The sequence below is a fragment of the Equus asinus genome, chromosome 5 (assembly GCF_041296235.1).
Source record: "Equus asinus isolate D_3611 breed Donkey chromosome 5, EquAss-T2T_v2, whole genome shotgun sequence".
Lineage (NCBI taxonomy): Eukaryota > Metazoa > Chordata > Mammalia > Perissodactyla > Equidae > Equus > Equus asinus.
In genome coordinates, this window is record NC_091794.1 from 92,724,636 (window position 1) to 92,747,440 (window position 22,805).

The 22,805-nt window shown below is 37.8% G+C and overlaps 1 protein-coding gene and 1 long non-coding RNA gene across 10 annotated transcripts in view; one reads left to right on the plus strand and one right to left on the minus strand.

The window, feature by feature from the left end:
- Positions 1–22,805, minus strand: part of PHACTR4 (phosphatase and actin regulator 4) — a 94,175-nt gene that overhangs the window by 54,251 nt on the left and 17,119 nt on the right. For all 8 annotated transcript variants that reach the window (XM_014853634.3, XM_014853632.3, XM_070510592.1 and 5 more), the window contains exon 2: positions 13,473–13,526. In XM_014853634.3, the coding sequence (XP_014709120.1) occupies positions 13,473–13,488 (16 nt within the window). In that variant the 5' untranslated portion in view covers positions 13,489–13,526. The remainder of the gene's footprint in view (positions 1–13,472; positions 13,527–22,805) is intronic.
- The window catches only part of LOC139045338 (uncharacterized), a 76,060-nt gene that overhangs the window by 10,447 nt on the left and 42,808 nt on the right, over positions 1–22,805 (plus strand). The gene's annotated exons all lie outside the window — the stretch shown is intronic.

Consider the following 22,805-nt stretch of genomic DNA (forward strand, 5'->3'; position numbering starts at 1 on the left):
AGGTCTTTAGTCAAGAAAAGTTGGCTATTTGGGACAGAAACATTTCTACTACACCTCAAACTAAATTTACAACAAAAATATTCCAGCCCCAGTGTTTCATGAGAAAACCAAAGGACTGAAACACAGGTTTACCACATCTTTAACCCACATTTATGCTACTGGGGGCCTTATTATTAGCAACATACATGTATGTTTCATTGCTATGTTTTGTCAATCTATACTCTTTCAGGTAGATAGGAAGCTGCTAGTTTTCCCTATTTCCCCACGTTCACCAAATTCTCCTGTTAGAAACAAGACAAAAACAGTAAAACAAAAAACTCTCCTTAAAGAAATCACTATTAAACTGTTCAAAGACCACAGATTTAGAAAAGCAAAGACAGACGCTATGCAAGCAAGCTTTGTTGTAATAATTGTCTTAAGTACAAGTTATACTGAATAACATGGCGTGAAATTCCAATAACACAACTATTTTTAACCATATAAAAACACTTATTCATTCTGCCTCGTATGAATAGTTCTTAATCTCCTTTTTTTTTTTTTTTGAGGAAGATTAGCCCTGAGCAAACATCTGCTGGTAATCCTTCTCTTTTTGCTGAGGAAGACTGGCCCTGAGCTAACATCTGTGCCCATCTTCCTCTACTTTATATGTGGGATGCCTACCACAGCATGGCTTGCCAAGCGGTGCCATGTCCACACCCGGGATCCGAACCAGCAAACCCCAGGCCGCCAAAGTGGAACCTGTGCATTTACCCGCTGAGCCACTGGGCTGGACCCTTAATCTCCTTTTTGAGAGCTGAAACTTTATCGTATTCATTTGTTTTCCTCATGGCAGGCAGGGCAGTATGTCAATAAAAATTTATTGAATGAATTAATGAATCAGTCAGCCAGCTGATCATCCATCTACCCACCTTTTCACATTTTGGTTGCAGTTAGAGTAGGTAGAGATACGACAATAAATTATGAAGCAAAACTAACTGAACTTCATTGTAACCAATGTTAAGTCATCGGGCCTGGACACACTGGGAGATTATAACCAGAACTAAACAAGCACCCACTTTCAGTATTAAGCCAAGCTCCTCATCCTGGCAAGAATGTCTTTTTTTTTGGTGCCACTTTTTTCTTTCACTGTTTAAGACATAATTCCTAAGCATTCTTGCTATTCAAGCCCTTTGATTATTGAGCACTAAATTGAAAAGGGAAAAGACTGACCCCTGGGGGATCAGTGGACAAAATAAAGCAGCCAGACCCACCTGTTTACAGCATTTAAATTCTTTTGGGAACTCAAAGAAACAGAAGATATAAAAATAGAATCATCAAAAGAAATTTAAAAATGAAATTTTAAAATGTGCTAACAGTCAGGTCAAATGTAGTATTTAATCTTTCTATGCAGTGGTAAAAAGGAAAGCTGTGGTTACAGACTACAATCTGATCTGATGTCCTTCTGGCTACCAACAGATAAACACTGTTTTAATGAGGAAAAAAACCCCACCAATCTTAAGCGAGGAACTGAAGGCCATCAGTATTATTCAACACGTTGGTCCATTATACTACTATCACCTTCCTTTAATGGAAGCCTCCATTAGGGGGGAGGGGTGGATGTGCACATGCCTGCCTGTATTTTGGACTCCAGTGATGTTTCAAATTGCACTCTTGTAAAAACTATCCTGCCTTTGAGTCAAGTCAAAGCTCTATCATGAAAGGTCATTTTTTTTTTTTTAAGATTTTATTTTTTTCCTTTTTCTCCCCAAAGCCCCCCAGTACATAGTTGTATATTCTTCATTGTGGGTCCTTCTAGTTGTGGCATGTGGGATGCTGCCTCAGCATGGTTTGATGAGCAGTGCCATGTCCGCGCCCAGGATTGGAACCAATGAAACACTGGGCCGCCTGCAGCGGAGCACGCGAACTTAACCACTCGGCCACGGGGCCAGCCCCAAGAAAGGTCATTTTTAACATGAGAGAACCCTGAGCAGGCACAAGAAGTTAACCAGTGACATTGTTTTTAAACAAATGGTTCTCTGCCGAAGGGAAACGTTCCTACTAGTTTCATTACCAATTTTTAAATTCCATTGACTATATTTAACTTGAATTTTGAAACAAAGTTGAGGAAAAACATTTTTTAATTAAAGAAACTTACTTTTCACTTAATATTAAAAAATAAAAATTTTAAGAACTTTGAAGTTTTTTTAAATAAAAATAATACACGCTTTTAAATGGGAATATGCCATAATCACTGTCCTGTCCACACTGCTCTTTATCAAGGTTATTTTTTTAGGTAAGTAGCCAAGAAAAGTTTGAAAAAGTAGAATAATGAAGGGATGTTATTTTAGATCTTAAAATATGACTATAATAACAAACAGTGTAGAACTGGTGCAAAAATCGACAGATGTTTCCAGAGAACAGAATACACAGACCAAAAACACACTTGAGACCTTATGAAACTAGCTTGACCAAAATGGCATCGGAAATCCACAAAAAAGGGCAGTCTGTTAACTACTTAACTTTAATTTTTTTCTAAGTTATATTTTATAATAATTTTGTCAAATATCAAAAGCAAATATAAACTCATTTGAATTATTAAAACTGTATTAAATCTATACAGTAAATTTAGTAATAAATGACACTAATAATTTTTCCCATTTCTTGACACATCTACTTACTCATCCACAGCAAATTTCTAGTTTTATCATCATTCCTAGGTATTTTATAATTTTGGTTCTTATTGTAAATGACTTTTAATCCCTTTAGCTTTTCGATAATTTATTATACTTGTATATATACATTTTTAATGATTGATTTTTGAACATTTACTTTGCATCTACTCAGTCATTTTATTGAACTCTTTCCAGTTAATTCTCTTGGGAGTATTTTTCCGAAGAGAGACTAATACTGGCCAACAAATATAAAATTGTCTTGTTCTTTATTGGAACCATACTTCTAATTAGCGTTTGTCTTATTGCACTAAGAAAACTCCCAAAATAACGTTAAATAAGGGTAACAGTGGGCATTCTTGTCTTGTTCTTGCTCTAGTGGACATTTCTTCTGATATTCCACTGTATTTCTTCTGTATTTCACTGATAAGAGTGGCAGTGTCTGTTGGTTTCAGAAAGCTATTCTTTATCAAATTAAGGAGCATACAAGCATGTTGTAAAAGAAAAAAAATGAACTAAAAGGATATACGCAACATTCATGCTATGAGTTGTCAACAGGCAGTGGTTGACAAAGAAGACTGTATCTAACTTTTACAAAATAAGTCAATGTTACCAATTTTTAAATCAATTTAGTAGAAATGTAGGTGCCTGATATTATTTAAAAATAAAAATGAATTATCTTACTCTTAGTATAATAAATGCTTGTAGCTTGAACAGTTGAATTTTATCAAAAATATCTGTCATCTACAGAGACTAGCATATCATTTTCCTACTTTTTGATTTATTGATGTATTAACCTGTTATTATTTATAGATTCCTTAATATAATATCCTTAGATCCTGAAAGAAATCCTCTTGGTCATATTCTTTTAATATACTCAGAGATTTGACATATCAAATGGGGAAAAAAGCAGTTCTAAATCAGCATGTTAAAAATGTGTAACTACATGTATAGGCAACTGCTCTGGAAAAAATCATGGAAGTAGATATGTCAAAATGTTATCAGCACCATGGGTAGAAAGATCAAGTGTGGACTTAAAAGTTTCTTCTTTATACCATTTTATATTTTCTAATTTTTCTGGAAGAAATATGTATTGTTTTTGTAATCAGAAAAAATATACTAACGATCTGTTGGATTTAATCTGCAAGTACTTTATATAGGTTTTTTACAACTATATTAATTGAGATATAACAAATGTCAATTTTATTTTTGAACTATCCTTCCAGCTTTTAGTCATCAAGATTTTGCTAATTTTATAAAACAGATGGATATACTTTCTATCTTTTTCTCTACTCTATTTCTTTTCTCTGTGGTTGACACAGCACAATTATCTAGTTCTTCAAACCATGAATGAAATTACCCATAAAACCCACTAGGCTGAGACATATTTTAACATTTCTTCTATGACTATTAGTCTATATGGGATTTTCATTTCTTGAGTCACTTTGGTAAATTGTACTTTCCTATAAAATTACCCATTTCATCAGGAATTCAACAAAGGTGCCAAAGTAATTCAGGGGACAACAGAGAATATTTTCAACTTCATACCATATCCAAAAATTAACTCAAAAAGAATCACTGACCTAAATGGAAAATCTAAAACTATAAAAAATCCTGAAGAAAAAACAGAGAAAAATCTTTGTGACCTTGGGTTAAGTAGATTTCTTAGAAGACAAAGAGCATTAACCATAAAAGAAAAAATAGGATTTCATCAAACTAAAAACTATGTGAATGAAAAATGCCACAAGCTGGGAGAAAATATTTGCATAACACACATCTCATAAAGAACTTATATGTAGACTATGTAAAGAATTTTCACAACTCAATAAGAAAATAAGCCAATTTTTATTTTTTTAATTTTATTTATTTATTCTTTTTGAGGAAGATTAGCCCTGAACTAACATCTACTGCCAATCCTTTTTTTTTTGCTGAGGAAGGCTGGCCCTGAGCTAACACCCGTGCCCATCTTCCTCTACTTTATATGTGAGACACCTACCACAGCACAGCTTGTCAAGTGGTGCCATGTCTGCACTGGGATCCAAACTGGTGGACCCCAGGCCACCGAAGTGGAATGTGTGCACTTAACCATCGTGCCACCGGGCCAACCTCTAAGCCAATTTTTAAAAACAGCAAAAGATTTGAACAGACATTTCATCAAAGAAAAGATACGGATGGCACATAAACACATGAAAAGTTACTCAACATTGTTAGTCATGAGGGAACTGCACATTAAAACCACAATGAGATACCACCACATACCTATTAGAATGGCCAAAATCCAAAACACTGACAACACCAAATGCTAGTGAGGATATGGAGGAACAGGAACTCTCATTCATTGCTGGTGGGAACGCAAATTGGTATACCCACTTTGGAAGATAATCTGGAAGTTTCTTACAAAACTAAATACAGTCTTACCATACGTTCCAACAACTGCACTCCTTAGTATTTACCCAAATAATTGGAAATTTATGTCCACACAAAAACCTGCACATACACGTATATAGCAGCTTTATTCATAATTGCCATAACTTGGAAACAACCAAGATGCCCTTCAGTAGGTGAATGAATAAATAAACTGCAGTACATCCAAACAATGGAATATTATTCAGCACTAAAAAGGAGCTATCAAGTCATGAAAAGACAGGAGGAACCTTAAATGCATATTACTAAGTGCAAGAAGCCAATCTCAAAAGGCTACATACTGTATAATTCCAACTCTGTGACATCTGGAAAAGCCATGAAAGGAATGAACTACTAATACAGGCAACAACATGAATGAATCTCAAGAGCATTATACTAAGTGAAAAGCCAGACACAAAAGGCTACCTAACGCACTATTCTGTTTATAAACATTATGGAAAAAGGGACAGAACTCAGATCTGAGTAACTGCCAAAGGCTGGGGGAGGAGGGAGGAGACTGATTATAAAAGGTAAGCAGGGAACGTTTTAGCGTAAAGGAAACACTCTTCATTTGATTGTAGCGGTAGTTACATGACCTTATATGTTTGTCAAAAAACAGAATTATATACTTAGGATAAGTTTCATTGTATACAAATCGTATCTCATTTAACCTGACTTATTAAAAAAAAAAAACAAACGAATCCTAGGGAGCACCTTGTAATCCAGACCGAAAGCTCCATAAGAACAGGGATCATGTCTTATTCATGTTTATACCCTTAGTGCCTAGGATATTACAGCTGTTATGTTTACTATGTGCTTGGCACCAGGCTAAGCACATAACAAGCATTAATTCATTTAGTTCTTATAGAAATCTTGTGGGAAAGGCAAAATTCATATCCTTATTTTACAAATAAAGTGAAGATCAGAGAGTAACTGTTTTGCCCAAAAGGACATAGCCAAGAAATGGCAGAAGTGGGATCTGAACTCGTTAGTCTGACTCCAGAGCCTGCGAGCTTAACTGTTATGATATGCTGCCTTACTGACTTCGCTTAGTGTTTATTGAACAAATGAATGGATGAGGAACGAGAAAACTGTGCTGGAGTTTGGAAGGGTTGGCTGAATCTAGCTCCTAAGAAAAATAAAATGTGTTATATGTTAAAAGGCCACATCATGTAGAGACGTAATGTGGTTATTCTAGGTATAACAGTTAAGCTGTGCATGTAGAATGACCATTATTTAATTCCTTTAACAATGGTTTTTAATTTTCTTTGGCCTCTTTTAAGAAATTAGTTTTACATATTTTATTTTTAACAGTGAGAAATATAAAGAAAAAACAAAAATGTCCTTAACCCTACAACCCAGATAAAATCCCCATTTACATTTTGAAAAGTAAAAGTAATACATGTACACACTTAGAAAACGCAAACTATACAGGCAGATATAAAATGATACGTGAAAGCCATCTATCCCTCCATTTCTCCCCTTTAATTTTCATTTTTATAATTTTATAAGTTTCATTGATGATGAAGTGATTCATGACACTGATAAGGGCTCAGTAGGCAGAAATAAATTTAGATGGAAACCCTTCCACAGATTTAGTCAACTTATCACACTTGCTGTGATTTTCTAGGGAGTCAGCAGTAGTGAGGAGTGATGAGAAGTGGCGAGTGGACATGGGAGATAATCCAGAACGGCAGCATTACTACATTTCGGTCTTACATTGCTACTACGGCTCACCTTTTTCTATTGACAAAAAAAATAATTACATGGCATCCGTGTTATCAAAGTTTACAGAAACTAGTATTCTGGGTACTCTCTTTTCCTTAAGATTGGTAATTCTATCCTATGCAGAAAATTTTAAACCACTGTAAGAAACACATACGAGTGTGAATTGTGTGCTTACTATTGGGCAGTGGGATATAACAGTAAACAGATCTTGCCCTCCATAAGGTTATAGTCTTACCAAGAAATAAGACGATAGGGGCTGGCCCCGGGGTGTGGTGGTTAAGGTTGTGTGCTCCACTTTGGTGGCCTGGGGTTCACAAGTTTGGATCCTGGGCACAGATCTACACACCATTTATCAAGCCGTGCTGTGGCAGCATCCCACATGCAAAATAGAGGGAGACTGGCACAGACGTTAGCTCAGCAAAAATCTTCTTCAAGCAAAAAGAGGAAGATTGGCAACAGACGTTAGCTCAGGGCCAATCTTACACACACACACACACACACACACACACACACAAGATAGAAGATATTTAATATATATTTCTAATAAAGCCATGTTACATTTCTACTCAAAATCCAGGAAAAAAACAGAACTAATAGCATTTTTGGCATTGTTTAATTCCAGAGGAATTTATCTCCTACACACTAAGGATCTCAAAACTAATTAAGTTCATATTCTGTCCTTCATTCTTAAAGAGGAAGGAGGGAAGGGCTATGCTATTAGCACATTTTGAGCTTTGAGTGGTAACAACATAAGAAAACATCACAAAATTTTTTCCCATGAACTTGGAAGTGCATTAGCTTTGAGCATGGCTCCTTAAGAAATGTCCCTGAACAGCTTGGGAAAATCCCTTAAGAACATAGTAATGGTTTACAAATTCAGATACAGAGTAGGAAGAAAATAATTGATTTTGTTTAGGATACAGCTTCAGTTTTCTACTTCAACAAACTGCTTCTCATATTTCCTATATGATACAAATTATAATCTAAAGGAGATACTACCTTGTAAATTTGTTGCCAGAATACCATGCATCTGAATAAAGCCTTTGCCACTAGCTTCAAATTCAGGATGCACACTAATAATCTATCTCATTAAACAACTATTTCATCAAATACACGCCAAAAAATGTTTTTCAACAAATTATGTTTACTTCTGTAGAAGGGAGGGTATACAGACTCTTAATCAAGTAGTGAGAAGATTTAAAACATTTTGGGAAGGCAATTTACTATTCAGATTGTCTCCTACACCCCAACAAACCTGAAGAAGTTTCATAGGCCAGGGTCTCAGTCCCTTAAAGCAGGGGTACGCAGCATCGCAGCAGCATAAACTGTGCACACATCTTCTCTGCACCCTTCCTTTCCCAGCACTTGTGTAAGTGTAGCAACTACTTTTTTTAAACTGGTAGCATACACCAATGTAGATTACTAATACTTGCGCTGTATTCTACCAGGTCCCTTTGAAACGGGGGGTGAAAGGGAAAGGAATAAAATAAGGAAAAGAAGGGTAAAAGCTGTTGGATTACTTTATCACTTTCCCCACTCCATGACCTTGAATGTCTGTCCCACACCAATCCCAGCAGAATTCTGGAGGTCTGTTTTCTGGAAAGGATAAAACAAATGGTCTCTGGTCTGGGGGACACAAAAGGCAGTTGATTGTGGGAATATAGTACTAAAAAGTGAGGGGAATTAAGTGAATATATGCACAATTAAGGCTGAATGCAGCCCCCCTCCCCCCAGCCCTCTCCACCCCTCACCATCTAAACAATGATGGGAAGACTCTGCTCCCTAGACCCTGAGACTGACACGGGGATGCTCCTCACGAATAGGGACAGGAAGCTCAGCCTACAAGAAGACCCAAAGGCAACCCGCTTATGCATTTACAGCTTCCCGCGCTTCATCACGAGCAGACAGCTAACTATTACTAGACATCGGAGGAATATTCTAACATAAAAGAGATCTAGACAAACAGAAAAAAACAACTTCAGGGGAACAGAGACTATGCAGGGCAAAGAAAATTTGTTGCAGCAATAAAAGAATATTATGAAAGAAACATTCAGAGAATAAAAAAGACCTCCTAGAAACTAAAAACCTAATAGTAGAAAAGAAAATTATAATTGAAGATAAAGATGAAAAAATGTTCTGGGAAGTAGAGCTAAAGGAAAAAAGGTAAAAATTAAAGAACTATCCAAGGAGGCCCAACATTAAGAAGCTACTGGCAGTCAAGAAAGAGGAAGACATGGGATTTCGGAAATAAACAGTCACCATGGAGAGAAGCAGAGTCCCCAGGAGAACAGCAATATCCCAGGACAACAGCAGTGTACCACACATAGACATCTGTCCAGACTGGAGCAGTGTGACTCCAGAAACATGCTGAAGGCTGTCATCACCAAGGTCTCTGCTACGGTTTATCCTCTTTTTAAAGATAAGAACACAGTGCCCAGGTGAGCCTGGCCCTCAGCTTGTCTTGACTAAATGCTGATGAATTTCTTCTCAAAATACTCAGCTGCTTAATGAACTCAGAACACTCAGTTCACCCCAAAGAAGTGTTCTTTAATCTGCTCCTTACTCCTTCTAACCATATTTCTGCCAGATGTCTAAGACCTGGTCCACGCTGGAGCTCTGCCCAACACAATTTCCAGGACTAAGGCCTGACTCTGCCCAAAGTTGCTTCTCTTCCATAGAAGAGACTGTGAACCTCAGGAAACTGAAGCAAGTATGGTCCAGCAGTCCCTGGGGATTGCTGAGATCCTTTCAGGAGTCCAAGAGGTGCAACTATATACTTAGTAATACTAAGGAATTGTCTTTTTTTTGTGTGTGTGAGGAAGATTAGCCCTGAGCTAACATCTGCTGCCAATCCTCCTCTTTTTGCTGAGGAAGGCTGGCCCTGAGCTAACATCTGTGCCCATCTTCCTCTACTTTATATGTGGGATGCCTACCACAGTATGGCTTGCCAAGCAGTGCCATGTCCGCACCTGGGATCGGAACTGGCGAAGCCCAGGCCTCCAAAGTGGAACATGGGCCCTTAACCGCTGTGCCACGGGGCCGGCCCTGAATTATTTGTCTTTTTCACTGTGTTGACACTTGTGTTGATGGTACAAAAGCAATGGTGAGCAAAACTGCTGGTTCCCTAACATAAATCAAGGCAGTGGCACAGAACTGTAATAGGACTCATGTTCTTCACCACTACATAACTGTAGTTAAAAACAATGCCAGTTTTAATTTAAGAATGTCCTTGATAAAGCAGTAAAAATAACTAGTTTACTAAATCTCAACCCTTTGGTACTTGTCTTTTATTATTCTGTGTGAGGAAATGATAAGTAGGCATAAAACATATACTTAAACACAATGATTACCTTCAGGAAAGGCACTTGTGTGATTGAGTTGCAAGCTGAATTAGCCAGATTTTTTTCATGAAATATCATTTTCACTTGAAAGACTGAATGACAAACTATGTTATTCAAGCTTAGATAGCTGACAGATAATTTTCTCAGAATTGAATGAAGTAAGCCTGTCACTAGAAAGAAAACCGAGGGGCCAGTGGGGCGTAGCAGTTAAGTTCCCGCGCTCTGCTTCAGCAGCCTGGGGTTCGCCGGTTCTGATCCCTACGCACTGCTTATCAAGCCATGCTGTGGCAGGCATTCCACATATAAAATAGAAAAAGATGGGTACAGATGTTAGCTCAGGGCTAATCTTCCTCAAAAAAGAAAAGAAAACTGATAGTACTTATTGCTAGTGCTATAAGTTAGGCTTTCAAGAGAAAATGAGAATTTTGGAAAAGATATCAACCAGAGTGAGCTTGACAGCTTCTCAATATTTAAAGACTTTTCTGATAAGACCACTGGTAGTATTAACAAATATGATTTTTAAATACTAGACAATGAAACGTGTAAACATCTGTCTATGTAGGAAAGGTCCTAAAGGCCTTATGTCTGTCCCACTAGAATTTGATGGGTAAAAATCTCTCACTTTTATTTTCAGGATGAAACAAATAATTTTTTTTCAACATATCTACATAACTGTTAGCTAACCTAATTGTAATAAAATTCTCACCCCATCTTATAGGAGTTCTATCTTCTTAGAAACAAACTCACCTTACATTTAGAATTCTTTTGTCAAATGACACGGAGCGGACCATAATTCAGTAAACCAAAGTCTTATCATATGTACGTTTTGTACGCAATTAAGGAAAAAATCAGAAAAACATTTAAAAGAAAGAATGCAGGAGACAGAGAAGGAGGCTAGTGGTTAAATATATAACTATGAATCATTTCCATTTTTCTCTAAAATCCATATTATGATATAAATGTTAATCAGGTTAAAAATTCCAAGATCTAAAGTATAAGAGGAAAAAATTCTCACTAGCACAGAACCTGAACTTTTTCTCATATTAGTGATAAAAAGCTCATTTCAATTTATGTTTCAATTGACTACTGGCCAACTATAACTTCCATAACAACTATTCCTTTGGTATTCTCTAGTAAATTGAAAATACATTTACATTTAAGTTAAATGTAATTAGTTTAATGATAAATTTAATCAGATTAAATTAAATTTAAAGACGCTTCAGTTAGGTGAGGCAAGGAAGTCGGTCAGAGAGAAAAAATGGGTTCCCAGTAAAAACCTTTGGAGTTGTCACATGTTACTCTAGTTTGTCATAGGAACATGTTCTTTAGGATTTGTCACCAGGCAACCAAAACCAACTCGATTTACCAAATTGTTCATAAATAATCTCCTCAAGAATTAACTTGGTAATGAAACCGCAAGTTTATGAATAAAGTACTGACTGCCCCCTAGTGTTCAAACTAAAGATTTCACTGATGAACTGGATGTAAAGCACCTTTCAGGGAAAAAAAGCCAGGTCCTAAAGGTCGCTAAAATCAGAGGAGAAATTTGGATCTTGCAAGGTTTTCAACAGCAGTCTTCTCAAAGCGAGACAACAGCTATTAATCTGAGCTTTCTGGTTACTTGTACCAGTAGCCCCAAGAGCCTAACTTAGTCATCTATGATAACTGGGCATGAGTAGATTATAACCTTGGTGACATTTCTACTTCCTCAAGTTATGCTGGCATAAAACAAGATTCAGACTTCTCATTTGGTAAAAAATCACAAAATGCTTGAACTGAAATCTTCCTCCAGCACACTGAGGTTAAACAAGGAAAACTGTTTCTGGTTCCTTTTTTTGCTGAGGCATATTTTAAATGGTAAGTTACTTCCTAACTAGTCTTCCTAATCTATAATATAGTTTTGTTTTTTTAAATTGGCTATCCTAGACTGTATTTCATTTTGAACCTAGAGTCAATAGGAAAATAGGGTTCAATACACTGTAACCAACTTTTCTTCCTCTTTTTGCTTGAGGAAGGTCATTTCTGAGCTAACATCTGTAGCAATCTTCCTCTATTTTGTATGTGGGATGCTGCCACAGCACGGCTTGATGAGAGGTGTGTAGGTGCACGCCCAGGATCTGAACCAGCAAACCCCGCGACGCCAAAGCAGAGCATGCGAACTTAACCACTACACCACCCAGTGGTCCCAGTGACCAACTTTTTAGTCAAAAAAGTAGACACTAATCTTCTGTGTCTCTCGATTTCTATTCCCTTAACCACGTTGTTAGATAAAATATGAGAGACAGGCAAACTTCGCTGGAAACAGTGTACGTCCCTGCTATGTTTACTTCTACGGTACCTTTCATTAGCCAAGTACTAATGAAGCACCACAAAACACAATTGTTTGGGAAATATTAGAAAAACTAAATTTCCAATCAAATAGAAGTATACAAAAATTGCTAAGCGTTCAAGATAGAGAATTTAAAATTTCTTATTTTAACTTGCCAAGTGATTCTCTGTTTTATTTGAAGTAATTAACATTCTAGAGGAGCAAGCAGGCGTCAAAGAGCGGTCTGGGACCACTGGGGATCCCTAAATAGCAAGGTTAGGGTTATTTTTTACAATAATACAAAGATGTTTTTTGCCTTTTCACTCTTATTACAGTCAATTTTCCAGCGATTACACGATATGTGATAACAACAGATTGAGTGCAGAGGGACATATACAAATCCAGCTGTCTTCTATTAAACCAGATACTAAAGAGATTTGCAAAAAACGTAAATGCCATTCTTCTAAATTTTTTTATCTAGGGATTTATTTTTCATTAAAAATGTTATTTATAGGGGCTGGCCCCGTGGCCGAGTGGTTAAGTTCGCGCGCTCCACTGCAGGCAGCCCAGTGTTTCGTTGGTTCGAATCCTGGGCGCAGACATGGCACTGCTCATCAAACCACGCTGAGGCAGCGTCCCACATACCACAACTAGAAGGACCCACAACGAAGAATATACAACTATGTACCAGAGGGGCTTTGGGGAGAAAAAGGAAAAAATAAAATCTTTAAAAAAAAAAAAAAATGTTATTTATATAACATAACGGGTTTATTGTTATTTTTAAATGAATATTTTATAAAATTTCTCAGTTTTAATTTGTAATACAGTAAATATCAATAGATATAAGTCATACAAACAAAGCTCTTTGGGGCCCTCAATTATACTTAAGAGTATAAAGGGATTCTGAGAACAAAAAGTTTGAGAATCACTAACCTAGAGAGTGGCATACTGAACATGAAAAAAATTAATTTACTCTCAAAGCTTTAACGGAGGTGAGGATAAAACAAATTATCATTTACTAAGAAAAACGTAGGTGATACTCACCAAATGGATCTTCCATGCCACTATGAACCAGTTTAGGGAGGTGGGGTATAGTTTCTAAAAAGAGAAAAAGGTAAATGATATACTTAAAACATAAAATCCATCACCTTTTATGTTTTTTAAAAAATAAACCCAATTCAGTAACAGTGATTATACTTTAAACTGGAACATTATAGAAATGTACAACTTATTAAGTGAGAATATTGCCAACTGGGATTTATTTTAAGGGGGTTAAGATATAGAAATATAAATGTAATTTATAAATAGATAGTAATTTATAGTAATTTATAAATAAATAGAAAGTATAAATGTAATTTTTATTTCTTCTCCTATCTAATTTAAAAGACAATGCATAAAGCAATAATTATAAAACCATGTTAATAGGCTTACAATATATAAATACATATTTATATGAGAATAACAGCACCAACAAGGGGAGAAGGAATAGAGCCATACTGGAGAAAAGTTTTTGTACATGTACTACTGAAATTAAGTTGGTATTAATCTGAACTGGCTTGTTTTAAGGTAAAATGTGAATTGTAATCCCCAGGGCAACCACTAAAAAAACAGACTAGCTGACAAGTCAAATCAGTCGAGAGTCAACCTTCCAAGAAAAAGTATAAAAGGAATTAGAGAAAATAAGGAATTAACATGGGCTATGGTCATTAGAAGCCTAAATGCCATGTGTTCATTTGTGTAAACAAAGCTCCATGCCATCTCTCATGCTAACAGATCTGAGGTCAGCACTTTGTTTCACACACAAGTGGCACTGAATAAATGTCTGGCAAGTAAGTGAAATGGCAATAATCATTAACGAAGAATTGAAAACCTGAAAATGGTTAATAAAAATAACAGGATTTACTGGCAGATTGAGGCAAAATCAAGAGTACCTCAAATGTTAATCACATTATCAGTAGATAATCAGGGTGATGATCTTGGGTTAGCTGACGGAAAGTTTCAATTAAAACACTTCTGTCCTTGGGGAATCACAAACAGAAGGGTATCTTGCTTAAAGAATCCTCTGTAGTCTTTGCAGAAAAGGAGACTGCTTTGTGGCTCTACATAACTGAATGCCTGTACGGGACAGAAATACTCCCATGGCTTCCATGACCACCTATGTGCAGAAGATGTCCAAACCTATGCATACATTGAGTCCAGATCCCTCTCAGAAGCCCAGGGTAGAAGCCAAAGTACGTTCACAAAATAGTGCCGTCTGCAACAACATGGATGTGAACTGAGGGTATTATGCTAAGCAAGATAAGTCAGACAGAGAAAGACAAACACCGTATGATTTCATTCATGTTGAAGATAAACAAATGGATAAGGAGAACAGATTAGTGGTTACCACAGGGGAAGGGGGTGGGGAGGAAAGTGACAGGGGTAAAGGGGCACATATGAATGGTGACGGATAAAAACTAGACTACTGGTGGTGAACACGACACAGCCTATACAGAAACTGATATACGACAACATACACTTGAAATTACATAATGTTATAAGCCAATATGACCTCAATAAAATAATAACACAATAATTTTAAAAAGCCAACGTACTTTCAACAGCTTACAAGGCCCTACGACCATGCTCACATACCCCCATTACATTCAGCTACTCTCCCTTGCCTTCCCTAACCTTCAGCAGGTCAGCCTCCTTGCCGTTCCTTGAAGCCGCCAGGCATTCTCAGGACCTTTGCTATTTACTCGCCTGGAATGCTCATCCTCCAGATATTCATTTCTCACTTTCTCCCGTCTTTGCTCAAATGTTGTCTTTTCAGTGAAGACTTCTTTCATCACCCTACTTTAAACTGCTATCACCAGCACCACCCCATCCCAACCCTGCTTTAGCTCTTTTCCCAGCTTTATATTTCAAACAACACTTATCTTCTACCATACTACACAAATTTACTTTTTAAATTGGGTTTATCATCTTCTCTTACTAGAATATAAACTCTTTCAGGACAAGCATTTTGCCTATTTTTGCTCACTGCTATATCTCCAATATCTAGACTGGTGCCTGGAAAATAGCAAGTGCTCGGTAACAAATATTTTTTGAATGAATGAGCTCTAAGTTCACATGTCCAACTCACTAAACATCTCCGCTTAGATAGCCAAAACCTCCATTCAACACGCACACAACGATTCATTATCCACCTCCCCTTCATCCTTATTCCTTCCTCTTCCTGCAATTTCCTAGCTTACCACCATCCACCTAGTTGTCAAACCATAAATTTCATCCTCCACATCATATGAGTTATGTACAAAACATATCTCACATCTGTCTCTTCATCTTCGTTGCCTAAAGACACAACAGAATCCAAAATATTCTACTGCCTCTGGACTTATTTCCCTCTAATCTATGTACCATGGCCCCCGTAACTGTTAAGTGTTCCCTAAACTGGGGTCTATGGGACTCTTAAGTCTTTGTTTTCCTCCTACTTCAACTGAAGTAGTCTCTTGCAGGAACATCCTCTTCTTCTTGACCTCTGAATGTGGTAAAGCCCCAGGACGTGGCCCTTGAATCTTGTCTCTTCACGCTTTGCATTCCCTCCCTCCCTCTAACATCACAGGCATCTTGGCTGGGACAATTCTTTATTGAGTATGTCCTGTACACTGCAGGACATTTAGCAACCCTCACTTAGTATGCCTCACCTCAGCCCATTAAATGCCGCAGCCTCCCCAGTTATTATGACATCCAAAATCAGCCCCTTACGTCTCTAAAGCCTCCTAGAGAAGCAGTAAATATGAACCCCAACTAGCCATCTCATCCAGTTCGACAGCTATAAATACCATGTATACACTGATGACTCTCAAATTTTTATTTCCAGACTGAATCTCTCCCTTGAACTTCAGACTGGTATATCCACAGTCTACACAATACCTTTACTTGAATCTAGTAAGTTTCTCAAACATACTATGTTTTAAAAAACAAACTCTTGATTCTCTCCTCCAACCTGTTCCTCCCCCAGCCTTCTCTATTTAATAATTAGGGCAATAGTGTGCCCGCCCCATGGCTGAGTGGCTAGGTTCATGCACACTGCTTCAGTGGCCAGGGGTTCACTGGTTCGGATCTTGGGAGCAAACCCACATACTGCGCATCAAGCCATGATGTGGCAGCATCCCACATAAAAGAACTAGAATGATTTACAACTAAGATATACAACTATTTACTGGGGCTTTGGGGAGAAAAAAAAAGAGGAAGATTGGCAACAGATGTTAGATCAGGCCAATCATCCTCACTAAAAAGCAAAAAAAAAAAAAAAAATTGAGGGCAATAGGTGTAGCAAACTTAACAAAAAGAGCTAATGTATGTTAGTTGCTATTTTGTATCATCATCACTTCAGTAAAATAGCATCTTAAGTTTTCCAGTTGCTTAGGACAAAAACCTTGGTGTCATCCCTGACTCCTCTTTCTCTCACACCCACATCTAAATTATTACCAAACTTTATTGCCTCTGCCTCCCAAATATATCCATAATCTAACCACTTCTCCCCACCCTACCACTACATCTGGCCTAGACTCGCACAATCGACTTCCTAATTGGCCTCCCTTTTCCACTCAGCCTCCTGAGTGTTATCCTCAGAGCGGCCTGAGCGATCCTTCTAAAAAGTAAAGCAGATTGTGTCTCCCTATTACATCTGAAATTAATTCCAAATTTCTTACCACAGGCTATGAGATCCTACAGGATCTGGCCCTGTCTCCATACTAACTTTCTTTCCTACCACTCTTGCTCTTGCTCACTCCGTGCCTGCCACACTGACCCTACTGCTGTTCCTGTAACTCAACAAGCCCATTTTTATACCAGGGCTTTGCAGTTGCTATTCAGTCAGGCTGCAATGCTCTTTTCCCAAAAACTGCATGATGTGCTCCTTCATTTCAGATGACAGCTGAAATGTGATTCTGTCAGAGAAGCCTTTCCCTGACTACCCTGTCTAAAACGGCACACTCCATTCCATCACATTCTATCCCTTTACTCTATTTTTATTTTTAACTTATCACCACTTATAACTTATTACCTATATCTATAGATATATTTATCTAATTTTATATTCTTTCCCAATGTCAAAAGTATCATTAGAGTAGTGATTTTGTCTGTTTTGTTCAACACTGTATCCCTGTGCTCAAAAAATACTTAATGAATAAATGAACACTAGCACTAAATTGTACGACTCTGCCAGGACCAACTAGAAATGAACAGAGGAGCTGGCCCCATGGCTGAGTGGTTAAGTTCGTGTGCTCCACTTGGGTGGCCGAGGGTTTCACTGGTTCAGATCCTGGGCACAGACACGGCACCGCTCATCAAGCCATGCTGAGGCAGTGTCCCACATAGCACAACCAGAGGCGCTCACAGCTAGAACACACAACTATGTAGAGGGGGGCTTTGAGGAGAAGAAGAAGAAAAAAAGGAAGATTAGCAACAGATGTAAGCTCAGGTGCCAATCTTTAAAGAAAAAAAATGATGGTTATTCAAAGAAAAGAAAAGAAATGAATAGAAATGGACTTAGGTAAGTATCCATGATGCATCTGAGCTAAGAGAAAACCATATGACCTCAAAGGACTAAAAGTCCCTGGGCAATGTGAATATTGCAAAGTGGTGGAAGAAATAAATCATCTCATATCACTTCATAGTAGAGAAGCGCTAAGCTCAAAAGGAATTACACACGGCAGAAATTTCATTTCAACACAAAATTATCCATCCTATTAGGTTAACAGTAATAATCTTAATAGCTTTTACTCATCGTATTTAAATTGGAAACTTTCTTAGTTTTATAGTCAAAAGCTGCAAGTTGATACCTACTTTTACGTTTGTAATATTAATTTAACAATGAAAAAATTTTAAGTCAATATTAGGGATTAACAATAAAACATTTCCTTGTAAAAGCATTACTTGAGTTTAGGAACTGTCCTAGAACAAAAAGCTTATCACAACATTGCCCTGCTTTATAACCTTTCATTGCCAAGATAAAGTCCAAACTCCCTAACTTGACTGACATGATCCTGTGTGACCTACCCTGTTCACTTTCCTGATCTCAGCCCCTCCTGTTCCTTTCCTTTGCCTAGTATATTTTACCCAAACCAAACTATGTTCCATTTCCTGAATAAATCATACTCCCTCTCACCTGAAGCTTTGCACACACGGTTCCCTCTACCTTAAAAACTCTTTCTCTTATCTCTTTATATAGCTAGTTTTAATACATCCTTCTGGTCTCAAGCTTACCTAATACATCCTCCAGGATACCTCCTATAATAGTCAGAGTTCTTCAGAGAAACAACCAGTAGGATAGATGCAAATATACCTACATGGATATATGTATATAAAAAGACTGGGGCCGGCCCGGGGGCGCAGCGGTTAAGTTCGCACGTTCTGCTTTGGCGGCCCGGGGTTCGCCGGTTCGGATCCCGGGTGCGGACATGGCACTGCGTGGCACACCATGATGTGGCAGGCGACCCGCATATAAAGTAGAGGAAGATGGGCACGGATGTTAGCTCAGGGCCAGCCTTCCTCAGCAAAAAGAGGAGGATTGGCAGTAGTTAGCTCAGGGCTAATCTTCCTCAAAAAAAAACAAAAACAACAACTTATTTCAAGGAATTGGCTTATGTGATTGTGCGGACAGGCAGATCAGAAACCTGTAGGGCAGGCCACCAGCCTGGAAACTCTCAGGTAGGAACTAATATTGTGGTTTTCAGGCAGGGAAGACTTCTACCCCAGGGAAACCTCAGTTTTGCTTTTAAAGCCTTTAAACTGATTGGATGAGGCCCACTCAGATCATTAAAGATAATCTCCTTTACTTAAAAGTCAACTGACTGTAGAGGTTAACCACACTTACAAAATACCTTCACAGCAACACTCGGTATTTGACTGAATAACTGGGTACCATAGCAGAGCCAATCTGACACATTAAACTAACCATCATACCTTTACTGTACAAATAAATACAATCACTAGGGCAGATCCCTTGAAGCTGCACCAAAGATCTATAATTTGTGGTTAATGCCACGGAGTCGACTCTGACTCCTGGCACCCTGTGTACAGCAGAGCTGAACTCTGCACAGTCTTTTGCGTTATCCTCTCACCTTCTGGCGCTATGCTCCATTGCTATTCATAGGGTTTTCACAGCCAATTTTTTCAGAAGTGGGTGGCCAGGTCCTTCTTCCTAGTCTGTCTTAGTCTGCAAGCTCCAGTGAAACCTGTCCCCTGCTGGTATTTGAAATCCTGATGGCATAGCTTTCAGTATCTCAGCAACACGCAGACACCCCAGTATGACAACGAACAGATGGGTGGTGTGGTTCCCTGACATGGAAACGAACCTGGGCAGCAGTGGTGAGAGCACAGAATCTTAACCACTAGAACAGGGCTAGCTTAACGCTGCACCAAAGAGCTATAAAGCGGCACCTAAAAAGAATCCCTTTTGAAGCAAAAGTTTTATCATCCCAGCAAATGCAAAAATAAATTCTATGTTTCTAATTAGAAGAAAATGGCAACCTTTCTAACTCTCATACTCCTTGTATGCCCAGTAAAGTCAAACACTATAAAGTCGGAAATGCTTCTCAAATCTATCCCTTCCTATCCAGCCCCCCAGCCATTCTGCCTTCATCCAGACCCTTACCGCATCTCATCATTTGGAGCCCTTGCTACTAACGTGATAACGGCTAACCCTTATTTAGTGCTTACTACACAACAGGTACTGTTTTTAATATAACTCATTTGATCTTTTAAAAAATAATTTCATGAAGCAGGTACTATTCTTATCCTCATTCACAGACAAGGTATCTGAAGCAGAGGGATAGTAAATAATTCGACCACTATACTCACATTACCTCTATCCCGGAGCCACTGCAATCTGCCTCACACGGGCTTGGATTATACAACAGAATGATGCAGATCACGAATGGAACATTGTGCTTGGCTTATCGTGCATCTGATAAATGTTTACTGAATCAATGATACACACTTACTTCTTCACCCCTTGAGAGCAAGAACTGAACTAAAGAAACAAACAGCTTCACATTCACAGTTTCATTAGTGTTGTTAGTTCCAAGACATGATAAAGACATTTGTTAAAAAACTTAAAACGTGTCACTATTTTGTGCAGATGCAAATACTGCAGAGAACCCTGAGAGAACAGGGCAGATTCTATTACTTTTAATATCATAAATGAAACTTGACATAAAACAAGGGCCTTTGGGGATTGTCTAAGGAAGTTATCTAACCACATCCATCCAAGCCAGACAAGGTATCTGTTTCAGTAACTCCTGACTTTTTAACTTCTGATCCCAACATCAGAGTCTCACCTACTCCTTTGCTCTTACTGATGGTGTTCTCTCCATGTGTTTCTATTAAATCTACCTGAAGCCACAGATATCCTTTACCAATCTGAAGAGGACCTTGTATTTATCACTTCTGAAACACTTTGCATTTAAAACTCCTGATATGAATAAATAAAGGCTAAATACTATACAACAGTAAAAATGAACAACAGACACCCACATTAACATGGATGAACACACCAATACAACGTTGAGTAAATTATGTAGAATTCATGTAGCATGAGATCATTTATATCAAGTTTGAAACATGCAAAACAACATACAGTGTTCAGGGATACATACATATGTAAAAAAAGTAGAAAGACAGACACTTGAATGATAAACATCAATTTTAGGAGTGTGATTTAATCTGGTCAGGGGAAAGGAAATGCAATCATCGACGAGAACAGGCAGCTTCAACTCTACTGGTAATGTTTTTAGTCTTACTCTGAGTGCTTGGAACACAAGTTACTTGTTTCAGTACTGTTTTTTATTTAGATCTTAGAAATTTAATAAAAGAGTACATCTAGGGCTGGCCAGGTGGTGCAGTGGTCAGGTGCACACAGTCCGCTTCGGTGGCCCAGGGTTCGCCTGGGTGCAGACAGGGCACTGCTTGGCAAGCCATGCTGTGGCAGGCATCCTACATGTAAAGTGGAGGAAGATGGGTGAGGATGTTGGCTCAGGGCCAGTCTTCCTCAGCCAAAAAAAAAAAAAAAAAAAGAGGAGGCGGACTGGTAGCAGTTAGCGCAGGGCTAATCTTCCTCAAAAAAAAACAAAAAAAGTTAAAAAAAAAGAGATCTAAAACGTGTGTATAGTCTAAAAAATAAAAATTAAATCAAAATTCATTAAATAAAAATTGTTTAACTTAGTCAAAATTTCCAATCTTTTCCTTTGAAGTCTAGCTTTTTCTGTTTCAAAAACTCTTTACAAAACCTGAGATAAGACAGATATTTTCTTCTAAAGATTTTAAAGTTTTTCCTTTCACATTTAGGTCATTAATGCAACTGGAATTGACTTTTGTGTATTAGATAGTGATCTTTTTCTTTTTGATGAAAATTAGCCCTGAGCTAACATCCACCGCCAATCCTCCTCTTTTTTTGCTGAGGAAGACTGGCCCTGAGCTAACATCCATGCCCATCTTCCTCTATTTTATATGTGGGATGCCTACCACAGCATGGCTTGACAAGCAGTGTGTAGGTATGCACCCGGGATCCAAACTAGCGAACTCCAGGCCAAAGCGGAATGTGTGAACTTAATTGCTGTGCCACCGGACTGGCCTCTCCATTTTTTTCTTATGGCTAACAAATGATTCCAGCCCATTACTGAATAATTTATCCTTTCTCCACTGACATATAATGCCAACTTTGTCACATATCCAAGTTTTCCCATATTCACAGGTCTCTTTCCCAGAGCTCTATACTATTCTACAGGTCTATTTCTCAATCCTGGGGCCAAAACCACTGTCTAATAATTACAATTTTACAGTAAGTCTTATCAGGTAGGACAAGTTTTCCCATCTTGTCTTCAGAAGTGTCTTGGCTGCTTCATATACCTTTCAGAATCAACTTGTCAAGTTCCACGAAAAAAAAGTTGGAATTTTGATTAGAATTACATTCAATCTGAAACTCAAAACTGCAGAGAACTGCCATCTTTATGATACTGAGTCTTGCAGCCATGAAGACCGCATGGCTGTCTGTTTAGGTGGTCCTTACTACTTCTCTACTTAGACCATCTTGGTCTTTCAAATAGAGTTTTTGGGGAAAACTTGATCTAACGTATTTTTATTGTAATTAAGAGATATTTGTATTCATTTCTACCATCTTATTTTCCATTTTTTATTTCTTCCACTTTTCAGTTTTTTTCTTTTTTGCCTTGTTAGATATTTTTTTCTCATTCCTTCTTCTACTGATTTCTATTTACCTTATTTTTATTCTTTCTATCCTTTTATTTTTACTCTTGAAAGCTAACGTGAATATTTTACCTAAAGTCTAAAGTTAATCCCTTTACTCTCTTTAATTATACAAGAACTCCT